The 19,412-nt window shown below is 40.4% G+C and overlaps 1 protein-coding gene and 1 long non-coding RNA gene across 5 annotated transcripts in view; one reads left to right on the top strand and one right to left on the bottom strand.

The window, feature by feature from the left end:
* Positions 1 to 434: 434 nt before the first annotated feature.
* On the bottom strand, positions 435 to 1,167 carry LOC139975595 (uncharacterized). Its single transcript, XR_011795798.1, has 2 exons — positions 1,076 to 1,167; positions 435 to 995 (listed from the first exon to the last, which is right to left on the bottom strand). It is a non-coding gene; the product is annotated as an uncharacterized lncRNA (long non-coding RNA).
* A 12,858-nt stretch (positions 1,168 to 14,025) lies between these two features.
* Positions 14,026 to 19,412, top strand: part of LOC139975848 (uncharacterized) — a 35,728-nt gene continuing 30,341 nt past the window's right edge. The window contains exons 1-2 of one of the 4 annotated variants that reach the window (XM_071984093.1): positions 14,026 to 14,465; positions 18,221 to 18,295. In XM_071984093.1, the coding sequence (XP_071840194.1) occupies positions 14,177 to 14,465; positions 18,221 to 18,295 (364 nt within the window). In that variant the 5' untranslated portion in view covers positions 14,026 to 14,176. The remainder of the gene's footprint in view (positions 14,466 to 18,220; positions 18,296 to 19,412) is intronic. The other 3 variants (XM_071984092.1, XM_071984095.1, XM_071984094.1) reach the window with 3 other exon arrangements.

The raw sequence follows: 19,412 nt of genomic DNA, 5'->3' as shown, positions 1-19,412 counted from the left end.
ACAGTCGACCATGATACCAATTCAAGGCAGATTTAAATCAAAAAGCTGAATCGCACAGCGTCGCATGGTAATGTTGAATTGGGCATTGCAAAAATTTAAAACCACATCAAGAGAGGTTTTCAACCACATTTAGAAGAGAGAAAAGTGTGAAGTGAATTTGCAAAGTTGAAGATAGAAGTTACTTATTTCAGTTCAGAATTTTGTTTCAAGGTAATGGGTTATATTTTCATGTCATTTTGTGGCTATGCAGCTCAGTTCTCTATGATATGATATCGGTGGCCTCTCCAGACTTTTATTAAACGTTGAATTTCTTATTCTGGTGTTTCAATATCAACTTTTTTTTTTATAATTTTACCTCTCTAGTTTGGTATAGCTATGTATATCTCAGGCCTCTATCTAAGCCAATGGGAGAGAAAGATGGGTGTATTTCCCCCCCCCCCCTCTCTCTCCCCGGATATCTTGTAGTACCTCATAGAAGTCCCAAATTTTATGGCTACTTATTGTGGACCCCTCGTGGACTACCTCGTGGCCCCCTCCTACCCTTCACACCCAACTTTGTGGATCTCTATACCTACCGGCCTGATTTGATTCTTGCCTTTACACATCTTACGTGGAAATTACCCAAATGACCCATTTTCGGTGAGGATGCTTAATTTATTGCATTTTACTTTAAGAAAATAGACATGAGCGGGAAAAGAAAGGAAAATCACCAACTGAATCATAACATAATTTCAAAGCAGTATTGTTTACTAAGATATGTTGATGTACCCAGCTAGTTCTAAATGGTATGTAGGCCTACATTGATGTAAAAGCTAGCTATAAATGGTATGTAGGCCTACATTGATGTACCAGCTAGCTGGAATGGTATGTAGGCCTACATTGATGTACCAGTTAGCTGTAAATGGTATGTAGGCCTACATACCATTTACCAGCTAGCTGTAATTGGTATGCAGGCCTACATTGATGTACCAGCTAGCTGTAAATGGTATGTAGGCCTACATTGATGTATTCAGCTAGCTGTAATGGTATGTAGGCCTACATTGATGTACCAGCTAGCTGTAAATGGTATGTAGGCCTACATTGATGTACCAGCTAGCTGTAACTGGTAATGTTGTAGGACTTCATTGCACATATTGCTGCAACTCCATACCTTTCAGGATGGCATTCTGTTAACCCTAACATCTATTCTTTCAAAGTGATCGGGTAAATTTGTAGAAATTTTCTTCCTGTACTTGTAATCAAATTGAAATAAAAACAAGATGTACATTCTTAGCCCTTCTTGTGTCTGTTTTCAAGTACGTGCTGTAAAAAACATTTCCAAAGAATTTTTAACTTACCAGCCACACACAGATCTCTAGGTAGTGGGCTGGATTAGTTTTGCAAGCTCTTACTACACGTTGCTACAGTCCTGTATAATAAGTCAGGAATCTGGGTGCTTAAATTTTGAAGTAGTAACTTGAACAACTTTTGTCAGGCTTTCAAATAGAGAGCAATTCTGTAGTTTCATTTTCATTTTTCGGAAAGAAAAAATCTCTTTCATCCAAGCAACATCAGCACAAGATTTTGAATAACAAACATACAAAGACCCTGCCCTTTCTCATTATTACCTGCAGATCTAAGGACAGTCTTTGGATAGGCTGTTTAGGGTGAGAGGAGGGTGGGGTGGGGTGGAGAGTATAATGGAAGTACCCCTCTTGACTGTAATGCCAGTTAAAAAAAGTTATTTTCGACTAATGATAAAAGAACATGATAAGTATCCTGATGAATTTGCATTAAATTCCTATATTGTGTTTTTCACAATATTGAGTAATCTTCATAGATTGTACCAAAAGGGAACTTGAAGCAAACAGGTGTGATGTCATAATTGTACAAATGAAGTACAAATGTAGAAAACTCGAGATAAAAGGTCCGCAAATACGCATTAACAACCGCTTAATTATTTAATGATATTTTCTAATGTCTTTTACGATCCACCGTAGAAAATGACGCTCCACGCACCGTACAGGTAAGGTTGGCACTGGCAGGATTCTTGCGGCCACCAGTATTTATGAAGAGGATCGGGTAATTAATTTTGACATCCCGGTGTCTTTCAGATGGGATGCAGACTTGTAAAGAAAACTGAGCTGGCTCCACCTGAGCACATCCCACTTGTGACCTCTAGTCAGTGCAAGCCAGCAGCTGGAGCTCTTGCTGTTTAATTAGCAATTACATGCAAACATATGTTCAGCAAAGATGAGCCATGATCTGCAACGCAGTGCACTGTTCAACAACCGATATACAACCTCCTCTGAAGGTCGGAAATGTCGATTAATTCACATCCTGATCTTTTACTACGATGACGTAATGTAGCCATACGACTATGAGTTATGACTAAGCCGACGGCATAGGGAGCTCACGTGTTCAGAGAGCCCTCAGACAAGACTGCGCAATTTAACCTCCTCTCCCCCACCCCTGCGACCAACTGCAAAACGATAACGGGAAGTGATCAATTTAACATTTTACAGAAAAATGTTGAATTAACGAGATCTGATAAGTTTTCAGTTAAACATTTTGCAGAAAATTGTCAAGTGCTCAGTTGGAATGATGTGAACAATTTTACATTTTGCAGAAAATGTTGAATTGACGACATGTGATAAGTTGTCAATTAAACATTTTGCAGAAAATTTTTCAATAGCTCAGATGGAATGAAGTGAACAGATACACATTTTGCACGGAAATGTTGAATTGATGAGTTATGATTTGTAATCAATTAAACATTTAGCAGAAAATTGCTCATTTTGAATGAAGTGAACAGTTTAATATTTTGCAGAAAAATGTTCAATTGCTCAGTTACAGCAAATGAGCAATCCAACATTTCTCTGATTTTGATAAGATATTATATCGTTATCTAAACTATTTACTGAAAAATGTTGACTTATTGGGGCAAAGTTTTCTTATGTTGATGGCACTTTAAACTTCCGTACATAACAGATGATGGTACCTACAATGACAGAAAGGAGATTTTAATTAATTTTTAATTTTTAGGTTTACAGTCTTGTTCAGGGACAAGGCCTTCTCACACGACTTTACAACTTAACCCTGGTCATTGGTAACTTGTCACACCTACACACCAAAGTGTGCACAATTCAATCTCTCCTGGGCACCACGGTGCACCACAACCACGTGTCCCCCGGGGGACTTCCCATAGGGTGCAGCCACAAACCGGCGTACACAACTACATTTACAAGTTACCTCGCAAGGTATACACCTGGGTGAAGAGAGGCAATGGAGAAAAAGCGCCTTGCCCAAGGACACAACGTAATGATCTGGCCAGAGCTCGAACCTGTAATCCTTAGATTACAAGTCCACTGCCTTAACCACTTGACCACAACGCCCTCACGCCAAGTTTTACGGTAAGGAAGATGTACCGCATCTTCGTACGATAGGCCAGTACGGTTGGCCGCAGTGGACAGAATTCGGAATATATGCTTGCATTCGTTTAATGTAGGGTATATGCTAGCATTCCGTCGAATTTTTGTCTGTAATACTGTGAACTTGTTTATAGGTTCGTTAAATCAACTTTATGCAGACAGAATATACTCAAGAATAAATGTCAGCATTTGACCAACACAAATGTACAGCATAACAATTCCCGACTTTTTTCCCACTGTAGTCAACAATACATGTCACATTAGTTGTTTGATAGCGGAACAAAATGTTTGTTATCACAGTTCGTAATTGTGTTTCAAAGGTCTGAATAATTATGCCAAAGATATGCTTTACATATACTGTATTCCAAGGTACAGGCATTTCAACAATGTTGCTGACTCGAGTCGCTGACTTAGACTCGAGTCACGTTCTTTTTTTACTTGCGACATGAGTTGACTTGAAGAAAAATGACTTGTGACATGACTTGAACATGTCTGACTTGACGACATCCTTTGAAAATCTCTGTCGCTGAGACCTGGCGTGAAGTTTTACCATAAATAGGCTAAGAACAGAAACGCAACTTTTGCCGGCATCTAGTCGGAATTGCATTGTAGGAAGTCGAAAGGCTATGAGAAATAAAATGATTGAAAAGAAAGAGGTCGAAGAATGAAATCCTGATTGAGGCCAACCTGCAAACGCATACCTCGCTAGCACATGTTCAAGTTGGTGTTAGTCAAAGAGGTTTATGCATTTTGGTGTGCGTATACGTTCATGCACATGCAATGCGTTTATGAGAGGAAATAATGGCGTCCTCGTTGCCGAAAGTCGTGTTGTTCAGGTTTCGGGATTCCGAAACCTCCGTAACAAAACGCAGTGCAATTTGTACTGTATGTGGAACCAAGGTGATAGTGCCTCTACTACACTGAATTTCATACGACACCTACCAACGCACCCTGTATAGTAAGTTTTGAGTACCGTTAGAACAATAAGCATGTATTAGTGGTAATGCGTCTACTTTAGAGAAACTTTCATTTTTGAATATCTTCTGTTAAGAAATGTGACTTGATTTCGTATATGAAGACTTGTGACTTGACTTGAAAAAAATGACTTGGGACTTGACTTGAAGGAATATGGCTTGGGACTTGACTTGAGAAAAATGACTTGGTTACAACTATATTGCACCAATCATCAAAACATGCAGAAGGCTCATTAGCATACTATCTTTATCAAAACTTCCGTCTGCTCTCCTTCTCAATTCCAGGCACTAGCTTGGATCGAGAGCCAAGGGCGGCGGAACCGGGGGGGGGGGCCGGGGGCACGTGCCCCCACTTTTCTTCAGGTTAAAAATGTGCCCTTTTTCTATATAAAAATTGTACTCTTTATCGCGGGCACAGAGGCAAAAACGAATAAGAGAGAAACTGTTAAAAGAAACAGCAACAAAAATTCCAAAGCTCATGTAAGAGTTGCGGGATATGGGGTTCTTGTCAGCAGCTAGCTGTACAACAAGATTATTGGGAATCCCCCTAGTGGTCACGATGTGTGAGGACAACTGACCACTGTATAACAAATACAACAGGCTAAAAACAAGAATAAGACTGGCTGTTAGGTATAGAAAATAGTTATATTGCTCGGTCACACATGAAAGTGTGCAACATAAAGAATCTTGGGAAAGTACTCTTTACTGTTACACAATTAAACTTGTATCAACAATTAAAACAAGAGATATTGAATATTAACAACTAAAGGTGTCAAGTGGCCACAAGACTAATACATGTATGTGCACATTAATAAAAAAAGAGATAGAGCTTATCTGGCGGGCGGGTCTGTATAGTCCAGCAGCACGGCACAGCAATGTAGTTGACTGGTAGGCACGGTGAAGACAGGTTTAATGATAAATGTCCGATAACAGGAAGTTACGAAATAGAAGGTGAGTAGTAAGAGTTCCGTGAATATACTTGGACAGTGAAAATAGATATGAGTGAGATTCCAGGAATACTCCAATAAATAATATATATGTTCAAAGAAATGTTCTTCCCAAGGAGAGTAGGTATAAAGTCCAGGTAAAAGGTAGGTAGAAGAGTAGGTGACGTCCACGTAAAAGAGTAGGTGAAGTCCAGGTAAAAGATATGTAAATACAAAATGGCAACTAGCAGCTAGAACACAACTCTCAGTTCCATTGAATCCAATAAAACGATGAAATAATGTTCACAAACGTACAGCAAATCAATAATTAACAATTAAATCCTCCAGTAAAGTTATATTTATGTAGATATATATATGTATTCTTTAAGCACAAGAAAGACAACTTCTCTAACTATTTTTATATATATGTATACTGTAGTGTACAGACTATGATATCAAGGGTGGCTAATATACAAACAGGCCCTGTTGACTGGCTGACAACCAAACTGCCTCTCTCTCCTAAAACACCTTGGAGGAAGCTCCCAAACCACAGGGTAACAACATGTGACCCTCTTAACACCTCTGATTGGTCTATACACACCCTAGATACCAAGAGTAACACTCAGAACCAATCAGAGCTAAACATACAGACTAAATCTGCATACAAATGCTTACACTAAAACTGAAACAACTAAGACAAGGCATCCCTTATCTAAGAAAAGAAAGTAAGAAGAGAAGATGTTTACTAAAACCAGCAACTTGGCAGAACAAAGAAAGTACTGTTGCCACTGGCTCACTACTAAATATACAGGGGAAAATGAGCACAGGTTGTGGAAGAGTATAGGCTTACCTATTACATAACCACTAGGATGGGAGAGAAGAAGAAACAGAAAATAGAGCTATTTACATCCCCGCCCGCTTTATATTGGCTTACACTGCCAATGAAAACTTCTTGCAGCAAAAACCACAAAACAAAATTAAAAAAAAATAGAAATGAAGGAAACATACAGCATATACTTGTGAAGTATATATCCAACCTGGTTAGGCCAGAAGGCTGTAACTAACACAGTTTCCTAACTTCCTAGTACAACAGTCAAACAACTTCTAGCATGTACATGTGTGAAAAAAATACAGTATCTCCTAAAACAATCGGATCCTCTGGCAAGGATCATACCGCAAAGACCGGTAAGTCTTGGTACAAAAACACAAATGAATACACAATAGCACAACTTATGTAAAGAATTTAGATGCTCTAGCCTTACTCAAGCCATCTTCTAACCATTGCATAGAAATAACAATGGGTGAAAAATCTTTACTTATTATATTATTGACACATGACTCCTCGGGAGGTAAACCTTTGGTCCTACGTGACCGTCTGAGATACAAAGTGGGATCTACAACTGATTCTAGGGTGGGTGTATCTGGTACTGTGGTGAGCACAGGGGGATGTGTTGGTTCCTGCCCATCGGAAGCGTCTGTGTCTTCATCAGCACTATGGTGGTTTACGCTGTCCTCATCATCAGAGCTGCTGGTACGGTCGGGTATCTGCTGTGAAATTGGTATGCGAAGTAGTGGGGTCACCGGACTACTATTGGTACCTGTAGGGGCATCGTCCTGGGGAGGTGTGTTTGTCTCTTCTATAGTTACTGGAATACGGCAAAGTTTTAAAGCATTGCGGTGGAGAACCTTTTCCATGCCGTCACCACTTTCTAGTTTCACCCGGTAGATCGGTAGATGTACGTTGGGTTGTCCGGTGACAATGTGTGGCTCTGGGTTCCAAAAATCCACTGTCTTATGCCTGCCGTCAAAATGAAGGCGTTTTACCAGTACACGCTCGCCTCTGGACAAGGGTTGATCTTTCGTCTTTTGATCGTAAAGTCTCTTTTGCACAGCAGATGCCTTCTCCATTTCTTTCTCTGCAAGTGTATGGGCATGGTGGAGTCGTTCACAGTGATAACTAACCCAGTCAGATGACATCGGTCTCTGGTTGTCTTCAGGTGTCGCCATTTCTAGATCAATGGGTAGCCTTCCATGTCGACCAAACATTAAGTAGAAGGGAGTTTGTTTTGTTGAGGAATGCTGGGTATTATTATAAAGGCATGTAAGTTCTGCTAGATGTGCAGGCCACTGCTTCTTCTTTTCGTCAGACAATGTACGCACCATGTTTATAAGGGTACGGTTGAACCGTTCACATAAGCCATTTCCAGCTGGGTGGTAGGGTGTAGTTCTGCTCTTATGGATGTTATACATCTGGCAAAGTTCCTTAATTAGCCGGGATTCAAAGTTGGCACCTTGGTCTGACAGGATTCGTGCTGGGCAACCATACTTCGTGATGAAATGCTGCCAAAGGGCCCTTGCAGTTGTTACTGCAGTTTGATTTCTGGTGGCGACTGCGACTGCTAGTTTGGTGAAGTAGTCAGTGATGACTAAGACATTTTCGAAACCATCTGTAGAACGATCAAGCTTAAGAAAGTCAATAGCCACAAGTTCCAGGGGGGCTGACACCTTAATATTAACCAGTGGGGCTCTTGTTGTCGTTGTCGGCGGTTTAGCTAAATTGCAACGTTCGCATTCTGCACAGTACTTCTGGACATCACTCCTTATGTTGGGCCAGTAGAAGCGCTCTTGAATAAGTGCCAGTGTTCTGGTGGCTCCAAAATGTCCTGCTTGGTCGTGTAAACCCTGGAGAACTCTGACCTTCAAACTGGACGGCACCACAAACTGCTTTACTGGGTCTTGGTGACCACTTCTCAGGATCTCTCTATAGAGACACCCATCAAGTATCTTTAGGCTGGTCCACTGTTTGAGTAACAATGACACCTCTGTCGAGTCACCATTGTATATTGGGTGCGTCCCAGAACGTACATATCTCTTTACTTCAGCTATTGCTGGATCTAGGTTTTGTCTGTTCCTAAAGTCGTCATTAATGCTTGGTGGAGGGTCCCGATCGGTTTCTTCCTGTTCCATCAAGGGAAGCAAACAATCTGTATGCTGCTGAAGGTTGTAAATGATCTCATCGTCTGGTGTACTACAAGGGGCTTCTTGAGTCTGAGTCATACGGGACAGCGCATCAGCGTTGGTATTTTCTCTGCCTGGTTTGTAAGCAATCTTATAGTGGAAATTCGCAAGTCTTGCTACCCATCTCTGTTCAATGGCTCCGAGGTCTGCTGTAGCTAGGAACTGTAGGGGTTTATGGTCTGTATAAATAACAAATTCTGCGCCAAGTAAATACGACTTGAACTTTTGAGTTACTGCCCAGGTGATAGCGAGTAGTTCTAACTTGAACGCACTGTAGTTCTGGTCATTTCGCTCTGTTTTTCGGAGACTTCGACTAGCGTAAGCTATTACTCGTTCTTTGTTTTCTTGAACTTGTGTCAATACTGCCCCCAATCCAGTACCACTAGCGTCAGTGTACAGTCTAAAAGGCAGTGAATAGTCTGCATAGGCTAGAATCGGTGGTGAGGACAGTTCCTGTCTTAGGTGATCAAAAGCATCCTGACATTTGGTGGACCATTCAAAGGCTTTCTTCAGGGGTAGCCCGTTCTTTGGTTTAGATGTGAGCTCGTACAATGGGCCTGCAATCTTTGAAAAATCTTTAATGAATCGCCTGTAGAACCCTGCCATACCCAGAAAGCATCTCACATCTGATACAGAGGTGGGGGTGGGCCAGTCTTTGATGACTGCACACTTTTCTGGTTCAGTAGATATGCCCTCTGCCGACACCACATGACCAAGGTAGTGTACTTCTTTCTGCAACAGGTGGCACTTACTTGGTTTAGCCTTCAACCCATGCTTACTAAGTCTGTCCAGGACATTCCCTAGTCTTTGAAGATGTGATGGAAAATCTTGAGAGAAGACGATGATGTCATCTAAATACAGAAGTACAGACTCATAATTCATGTCTCCCAGACAGGCCTCCATTAATCGTTGAAAAGTCGCTGGAGCGTTGCATAAACCGAAAGGCATTCTTTGAAATTCGAACTGTCCCATAGGGGTTGTAAAGGCTGTTTTCTGCTGATCTTCGGGGTTCATGGCGACCTGCCAGTAGCCACTCACCAAGTCTAGGGTGGAAAATAATCTGGCATGACCCAACGCATTTAAGGACTCATCAATTCGGGGGAGAGGGTAGGCATCCTTCCTAGTAAGAGCATTTAGTCTGCGATAATCCACACAAATCCTTATCTTTCCATCTTTCTTCCTTACTAACACAGTGGGAGCTGCCCATGGACTGTAGCTTTCTTGGATGACCCCCTTTTCTAGCATCTGTTTGATCTGATCTTTTACTTCCTGGTAAAGTTTGGGCGGAATCATTCTATATTTTTCCCTCACTGGTGGGCTGTCACCTGTTGGAATTTGATGTGTGATAGTAGCTGTACACCCATAGTCACCATCATCTTTAGCAAAAACTTCTTTGTGGTCATTAAGAAATTTAGCAAGCATAGCCACCTCATCAGGACAAAGAGTTTCAGTGTTGACATTAACAGGTACTGGTAAATCTCCAGGTATTTGAGAGTGAGCGCTTTCATTGACCACTGTAGCATGCTGCTCAGAGATAACAACTTCTACTGTTTGTTGATCAACGTGCACTAAGTTTACTTCTGGAGTCTGATGATGTAATACCTCCACCTCATGTAATTGTGCCAAAACTGAACCTTTCCTGAGCAGGATGTCACTGGTGCTGATGTTGAGAAGTCTAATGTGCACTTTATTATTAGTAACCGTAGACAATGATTTGGCCACTAAAATATCCTATGGTAAGTTGTTTTGGTCATCAGGTAGTGCTTCTATTATCCCCTGACCACAAGTTCTTCCTTTCCCTAAATCGCAGTAGCTCTCTATGATTATCTCTTGTCTGGCAGGCAGTGTCACAGATTGGCCCCTGGGAATTGAAACTCTACCTATAATGCCTGATAGATTCTCACTCTCTGTTCCCCCTTCTTCAGCCATCTGTATAAAGTGTAGTACTTCCGCTGTTTGAGCACACTGATCTCTGTATGGATTCGACTTCATGTACTGGCTATTAAACAGCATCTCTTTGCAAAGCCTTATTGCGTTCATTCCTAATAGGCAGGGAATGCCACTGGCAGCATTCTCAGGAACAAGGAGGGCTATAATATTAATTTCAACTTCAGAAATGACTAGCTTTACTTCCACACATCCTGAAAATGGGACAGGTAAATGGTTTGCACCTTTAAGTTTTAGCCACTGCAGGGGACCTGATGGACGACGTCTATCAGCCAGGTGTTCTTTAAAGTACTTTTCTGATATGGTCGTCACTTGTGAGCCGGTGTCAATGATACATGGCATAGGGTGGCCCTCTATTAGAATATTAGTTACCATGTGACCTCCAACGACCTTGTCTCTGATGTCCCTAGTCGGTATAGATGAGCCTAACGAGGCAGAGCATTCCATAGTTTGGCTCACAACTATGGATTGGTCTCGTTTGGGTGAACCGATGATGTCTGGGGTTGGAAAGGGGTGGCATCTGCAGACAGGTGTGGTGGGGGCCCTCGTCTCCTCCTACAATTCCTGGCAACATGGCTTGGGATGTTGCAGTTTCTACAGATCGGTCGACCATCATCTGTGAACTGATCGGTAGCCCTTCTGCCACCGGTTGGTCGGTTCCTAGGTGTTGCCATGGCAACCATAGACTGCAAGTGCAGCATTTGTTGTTGCATATTGGAGAATGCTGCCTCCATCGTTTTCTGCCATTCTTGGAAGGCTGGGACATTGTTGGGTATTGTGCTTTGGGCTGATGCAGGGGGTACCCCTATTTGATGAAGGTCAGCTGTGATGATATCTTCAGCACTGTCCATCCTCATGGCGCTTTCTAGCTCAAGGGCCTCATCTTTGATATCTTTAAAATTGATGTTGCTGTCCTTCCTGACTTCTCTCCGTAGCTCCATCCTGATGGAGTTGCTGGAAATTCCCTCGATGAATCGATCTCTAAGGGTTTTGTCTTTTTCAGGTAGGGATGATGGGTGCTTTAGGATTTGCTGCAAAAGTTCTTCCAGGCATAGGGAATACTGCCTGATGGTCTCATGCCTATGCTGATTTCTGGCGTAGAAGCGACTCATCAGTGTCGTCAGGGGCGTATTGTCTCCATAAATTTTATCTAGATGACCAAGCACTGCATCAATGGTTGAACGTTGGTCTTCCTCTAGAACGAGCACCTCCCTCCGTGCTACACCACCCAGATACCGAAGGGCCAACTCTACTTGTTGGTCCAGGGGGGTCCTCCATGCTTTGAGTGCAGCTTTCAGGCTAGCTTTCCATTCCCCCCAACCAGGGTCGTTTTTACTAGTTGGGGTACCCACAAAGGTTGAAATGTGGTGATTAATGGGGATATAGATTGCAGGGAGAGGCTGGTTTCCCGAGCAGTCAGGTGTCACTGAATCAATATTATCATTCATGGCTATTCTCAATGGTAAACAATTTGTAAGCAAAAATATATAGAAGTACTGAAGAAACCATATGCAAAATAATGAAATGTGAATAAAATAAGTCTCCTATCAACCAGTCTTATTCAAGTACAACAACATTTGAAATAAATACTATGTAACGACAATTGCTTTTTGGGGGGCAATAATTGAATAACCCCACTCGTACTACCAATGTAAGAGTTGCGGGATATGGGGTTCTTGTCAGCAGCTAGCTGTACAACAAGATTATTGGGAATCCCCCTAGTGGTCACGATGTGTGAGGACAACTGACCACTGTATAACAAATACAACAGGCTAAAAACAAGAATAAGACTGGCTGTTAGGTATAGAAAATAGTTATATTGCTCGGTCACACATGAAAGTGTGCAACATAAAGAATCTTGGGAAAGTACTCTTTACTGTTACACAATTAAACTTGTATCAACAATTAAAACAAGAGATATTGAATATTAACAACTAAAGGTGTCAAGTGGCCACAAGACTAATACATGTATGTGCACATTAATAAAAAAAGAGATAGAGCTTATCTGGCGGGCGGGTCTGTATAGTCCAGCAGCACGGCACAGCAATGTAGTTGACTGGTAGGCACGGTGAAGACAGGTTTAATGATAAATGTCCGATAACAGGAAGTTACGAAATAGAAGGTGAGTAGTAAGAGTTCCGTGAATATACTTGGACAGTGAAAATAGATATGAGTGAGATTCCAGGAATACTCCAATAAATAATATATATGTTCAAAGAAATGTTCTTCCCAAGGAGAGTAGGTATAAAGTCCAGGTAAAAGGTAGGTAGAAGAGTAGGTGACGTCCACGTAAAAGAGTAGGTGAAGTCCAGGTAAAAGATATGTAAATACAAAATGGCAACTAGCAGCTAGAACACAACTCTCAGTTCCATTGAATCCAATAAAACGATGAAATAATGTTCACAAACGTACAGCAAATCAATAATTAACAATTAAATCCTCCAGTAAAGTTATATTTATGTAGATATATATATGTATTCTTTAAGCACAAGAAAGACAACTTCTCTAACTATTTTTATATATATGTATACTGTAGTGTACAGACTATGATATCAAGGGTGGCTAATATACAAACAGGCCCTGTTGACTGGCTGACAACCAAACTGCCTCTCTCTCCTAAAACACCTTGGAGGAAGCTCCCAAACCACAGGGTAACAACATGTGACCCTCTTAACACCTCTGATTGGTCTATACACACCCTAGATACCAAGATCTACACTCAGAACCAATCAGAGCTAAACATACAGACTAAATCTGCATACAAATGCTTACACTAAAACTGAAACAACTAAGACAAGGCATCCCTTATCTAAGAAAAGAAAGTAAGAAGAGAAGATGTTTACTAAAACCAGCAACTTGGCAGAACAAAGAAAGTACTGTTGCCACTGGCTCACTACTAAATATACAGGGGAAAATGAGCACAGGTTGTGGAAGAGTATAGGCTTACCTATTACATAACCACTAGGATGGGAGAGAAGAAGAAACAGAAAATAGAGCTATTTACACTCACACACTTTTTGAATAAAGTAACTAAAGAACAGGAACCAGAACCAGAGTGTGAAACACCTCAGTGTAGTGCTATTGTGTATATGCAAATAAGATAATACAATAAGAGTTATAAAGGGTACTAAATATCAGGCTGCATCAGTCCAATCGAATTTCTGCAAAGTGCCCTTCGACGTCGGTGCCCCTCCCCCCCCCCCCCCAGATTAAAAGTGCTTCCGCCGCCCTTGTCGAGAGTTGTGACGTCCTGTGAGATAGTCTACTTTAAATTTACATAATTCTACTTAGCCAAAATTTGGGCCAGTACCGAACACCTCTAGGATTTTCAATCATTGCTGATAATTTAGTACGCGAATGGAAGATATATGTTAAATTTAATGACCAAATTCCATATGCTGAGCGGTATTTGTAGCCTAGTTTGCATGCAATTACAATAGCAACGATCGATTGAACCTGTTTCTTCGTTCTTTCGTACATCTTGAACGTTGAAGTAGTCATTTGAGTTGTATGCGTAGTTTAGACTACCTAAATTTTCAATAGTCGCTTTGCAATAATAATTGAAAAATATCATCATTGTTCAATTTGTTCGCGTATTGATCAAAGTTTTTTTTTTCCCTTTCGGCGTTCTATAGTAAATCGGGTACGTGTTCACATTTCTGTGGTACACACTGAATGTAAGACCTAACTCTTTCACCTGTTTACATTTTTCACTGTGAAGTTCTATGCTATTGCAATCAGAGTAAACACAAATTTCTGTGGTACATACAGTAGTACATAGGCCTACACACAATGTATATACTCTGTTGCAACGTTGTACGTATACATTTCACATTAGTAACAACAGCTGAGCTTATTGCTGAACACAGCATGAAAATCCAGTTAGCTCATTAACCTGGTCATGACCGACCGACATCATAAAGTTACCAGTATTACGTTGAAATGGGAAGACCGCTTTGATGAAGTTGCAAAATTACAGGAAAAAGAAGGAATTAAAGAGAAGACAACCAGAATGTTGACATCACGGCGCAACCGAGGTTGTGGACAGTCAGTATTTGTAGCCTTAGTGTTAGTGACTTTAGTGTATGGATGTTACCTATACTTCGATTTAAAAAAGAGTCTCGAAGAGACACGCGATCGCGCAGTACGATACCAACAACAACAGGAATCCCTAACAGGGCAGCTACAAGGTAATATGGCGCATTTCTTTCAGTTGAAGCTTTTATTGCTTGCAGGCTCACGCTAAGACGTAGCTGTACTAGGCCGAGCCTAGTATAGCCTGAGCCTAGCCTTCTATAGTACTTATTCAAGTTCAACTCCTTGCATCGCTTTAGGCCTAAGTTACTGTAGAGTGTAGTGTAGGTTAGCCCCTAGCCTATAACTGTGCTTAATAATAATAAGCTAACACTGAATTGGAACTCTACACAGTGGACTCAAGACAATCTCAGGTATTGCTAGCCTCTAGAGAGGCACCAGAAAGTTAAAATAGGCATACATAATCAGGAACACACTGAATGATAATAATGTCAGTTCACAATGATAGCCCTGCCCCCTTTGTCCACCTCCCCCAATCTTTCCCAGTCTTTTAGAAGATATTACTGCACATATAGGCTATGCTAACTGAATGCCCTCACACATCGCAGTCCCAGTTCTTTGACTTTCTTTGAAGGGCTACTGTATATGCAGTAAGTAGCATAACCATCCCGACCAATTGAGTCATCCTATAAAGCATGTGCTCCTCCTGACCAGGGTAAAAACCGAAATATAATTATGGGGCTAGTTCCTTCAAAAATGCCCTAGTGACAATTTTTTTGGGGGGCAGCGGGCTGTACAGAAAATGAATGCTAAAAAATGTATGAAATGTGTTCTTCAAACCTGAAAGTTCCATGTGCCGATCAGCTGCAAACTTCTTAACATTGAATGTTAGCTGGAGAAATGGATTGGCTCTCACGGCACCATGTTTAAATTTTGCACCTTGAACATGCGAGGAATCTTTACATGCTTGACAGGAAATAAACAGTTTGTTGTCCTTTCTAACAAACTAGCCAATCCTTCGTCCATTGTTTTACAGAGGCATCTTTGAAAACAACTTCGTTAATATTCATTCTACATTTAGGGAGCTCTTTCTTAGTTGCTACAGTATTTCTATGCTGGGGTGGTTCCAGTGGCGAATTAGAAATCTCTTTATTTTGCCCTCGAGGCTATGCTTGATCGATCGTCTGTATAGCCCGAACATATCATACTGTAGACCAATCACAACAAAGTTTTAAAAGGCAATAATTATTGGCGGGAATTGCTGAAACTTAGGGCACACGTGCATAATTATTTCCTAAAGAGGCTGTAGGCTAGACAAACACGCTGTGTGCATCAGTAGAAATTACAACAAGAGGTATGCTAATAACATATGTTAATATACACACTACAACTTCGGCAATGACTGAATTACGGCACTGATGAAAATTTTGCCGAACATGCATATCAAAAGCATGAAAATCTTGGGGACGTAAGATTTTGTATTCAAAACAGAATAAAACTGAAAGTAGTTACCGATGTGTTTGATACTGTAACTGAAATCCGTAATGACAAATCATTGTGACATTAGACTGGGGGCGATTTTGCTCACAGTTCTATTTTTGTGCCGCCCTTGTGATTATCTTGAGAACTGCAGCATATCTTTCCAAACTTTTTCAAATTTTCATCCACGTTGCATAATCTACAGCATTGACTACGGTAAATTGTTTGCGTTCAAAAAATTTGGAGGAAACATGTCATGCTTGGTATTGTTATTACAGGGGCTTGTACACGTATAGGTCCTGCCAGTTTTCATTACCTTTCTGTCTCGTCATCTTTGGATGGCTTTGGTTTGAAGTTGCTGTTATTACACTTGCAACATGAATAAACAAGTTACAAAATCAAAACAACTTCATTTGCTTCATACTTCCCAACATTTCCCACCTGTGGATACTATTTCCCGGACAGGAAATACCTGGCAGTATTTCCTGCAGCCGGGTTTCCCAGCCAAACCTGGTTGTATCGTTAGGTACAACTATAGATAATAGATATATAGAATACAAGGCCACATGACTGATGCATCCTAGCATCTGGATGGGGTGTGAGAGACGGAGTCGACCGGGCATCCTCGCATCCCAGCATCCATGTTCTCAGATTAAAGTATCGTACTTAGAACTGCTATTCCACATGTACTTCAGAATATTAGCCTTGGATTAAGATAGCCTTGCATTAGATTAGAACTTGGGTCGGTTGAAAAACTGAAACGATGGCATCTGGCTGCAGGAGAAAGAACGGCAATTTTAAAAGCGCATCTGCACATCGGGATGCTAGGAAAGGTTTCTGAAGTGGCCCTGCAGTCATCATATGATTTTGATGACATGTGGGGAACTAATACAAATATTAATATATATATGTGGATAATTAAGCAGAACTTTGCAGGTCTGCCAACAGTGGAGCAAGTGACATTATCTTAGCAATTGTGCTGAAAATATCTTTGTTTTTCTTTATAATGTACAAATAATTTATATAAATATATGCATTGCGAGTAACAGTCATGGACGGTGCACATCAATTTCACTTTTTCACTTTATTAGAATGTTTGTCAAGGCTAAATTGGTTTTTCTTTGGAAACAGTATTTTACTTTTGTCCGAAAATAAGCATCTCTTCTTGGTCGCTCTTACTCAGAGTGGAAATGTATGCAAAAGGGCTATACAGCTTCACGATTATGGTCAATACACATTCCACATCGACGTTTGTTTACGTTTTGCACAGTGACACGAAATTTGCCGTCGTCAACACAGTATCTTTGAAGGGGTTCTCGTTTCAGCCTTGTTGCCCACCGAACAGTACTTTTATTTTATTATAAATCAACTGATTTCATATTTGTCTGGACAAAAGTAGTATACAATCACAAAATATGGCAAATTAACCAAATATCAGATTGAAGGTCACCCATGACAAGGAACAGTGTATACTGTAACGTTTTTTTTCCTTTCCCAAAGAGTGGTTTAGAATAATACCTAGTACAAAATGCATTGATGATGTGTAGAATAGAGCAAGTTTGTGTTTTTTTTAAGCACCAAAAGAAAAAGAGACATTGTATAATTTGTATGCATATATAGTCAACTTTTAAACAGTACCAAAGATAGATGCCCAATGTGTTGGACTCTTTAAATCATGAAATTTTGAATTTTGAATAAATCATCGCCATGGTGATGGTGCACGTACAGTATGTTTGTTTAGTGTGTGTTGAGACACGTTGTAAACATGATGCAACACAAGTTAGATTTTCAGTTGCATTCTGGGCAAAAGTAGGATGTAAGTGTGGTTGTGACACTTCCTCGTATTTACATGATGCATCGGAAACTACTGTCATGGTTGTATACTTGGTACATACAGTAGGTTCCTCCCCCTCGCCCCTTCCTCCTCCCCATTAGTGAGCACAGGAACCCTGTTGAAAACTGGTCGAGGTTCCAATGATACTGTAGGCCAAAGTCTGAAAGCTTTGCTTTCAGTCATAATGAAGAGAAGAGCAATTCTGAATATTAACAGACTTGTGCTTGCAAGTTTACAAAAAAATAAATAAAATCGTAAAGGGGAGATCCTTAAATTGAAACTTTTGGAATATATGAACATTGTCAATTATTTAACCTTGAATGGATTCATAATGAAGGACAATAACATGCCATTCTTATCCGATACACCCACCCAGTGGCTAGAGGAGTGTGTTTCTACGGTGATATATGACATAAAACTGATATTGCAAGTGCGCCATTTTAGGGTTAGAGATGATACCTCAGAAATGTACTTTTTGACTTGTAATCAAATTTTATCAGAAATATATATATCTGAAAGTTTGATTTAAGCTCATTCCTGATTCTTTGAAAGAGAATTCTGAAATGTTGTTTTTTTCTTCTCCCATTTTCTTTTCAGTTGTTTATGAGCATAGAACTCGTCTGGAGAAGAACTTAAAAGATTCTAAAAGTGAAACCAAACGGGCGAAAGAAGGTAAAACGATGTGTAAAATCAGAGAATTTGGGATAGGATGTTAGATTTTACCAACTTTCTACAGCTACCCCTCCTTGCTCCCCAAACTTCCCTACATATTATATCATCCACCATGTGATGGAAATCAAATCAAACTTGTGTGAAGGGTTATTCCAGCATCAGGTTACGTAAAATTTTTACTCTGAATAAAAAATATAATATGTATTCTGTATGTACTATCAGCTGAAACTCCCATCTCAATATCTTATTCCTAAATCAAGATGCAGGTACGGGGTACGGGGTGATTGAATGATTTACAAATTTTTGACTGACTTATTGCTTCCCTTACTCAAGTAAGTTGATCACAATACTGGATGATACAGTAGGTTGCCTTGGATGACATCATGGTGTAGTAGATGTTCTGTTGCCAGATGCCTAAATTCCCAAATTATCACCAAGCTTGAAAACTGCACATATATATATATCTTTGTTGTACAAAATGCTGCGATGATGCGGTGTCGTTAAGAAATTCTCCTTCAACAAGTGGACTTTGTATTTTAAATTTCAAAGTTTGGTCAGATTCAGGTTAGTTTTGTGAATGTGGGCTCTATAGGTCTGCAACTGAACATTCAGTCATCCAGGAAATGAAATCTGCCTCAGAGAGTTTGTATTCTTGTTTTAAGCTTCACTTAAAAAAGAAAATCAGTTTTCACACTCTGAGCTTCAAGGGATCAATAGGCTTTCTCCAATGGCAATGCCCTCCATTCAAAGGCAGCCATAGAGTCCCATTATGAGTTAGTAAAGTCATTTAGAACCATATGGATTCTCATCTTTAGATGCAGGGAAATCCAATCGAACTGCATTTAACTTAAAGTGAGTCAAAATGATGCAAATTGTCAACAGGGAAACAAAACTAGAGCTTCAAATCTCGTCCCGTGGTTTGTACCGCCTGAGTAGAGACTCGCCACTGTCGAGTTGCTCCTGTTTGCAAGTTTCTCGTTAATATTCTGATTAATGATAGAATAAAGCCCAGAGACGATTAGTGTCTCTTTGTTTCACCCCAAAATGTTTCTAATTTTAGAAATAAATTCAACGGAGAAGTCTGTATAATTTAATATGTCTTCTCATGTTAGTCCAG

Source organism: Apostichopus japonicus, chromosome 11, assembly GCF_037975245.1.
Source record: "Apostichopus japonicus isolate 1M-3 chromosome 11, ASM3797524v1, whole genome shotgun sequence".
Taxonomy (NCBI): Eukaryota; Metazoa; Echinodermata; class Holothuroidea; order Aspidochirotida; family Stichopodidae; genus Apostichopus; species Apostichopus japonicus.
Note: the sequence above shows the minus strand (reverse complement) of the source record. Positions and strands in the feature narration are given on the sequence as shown.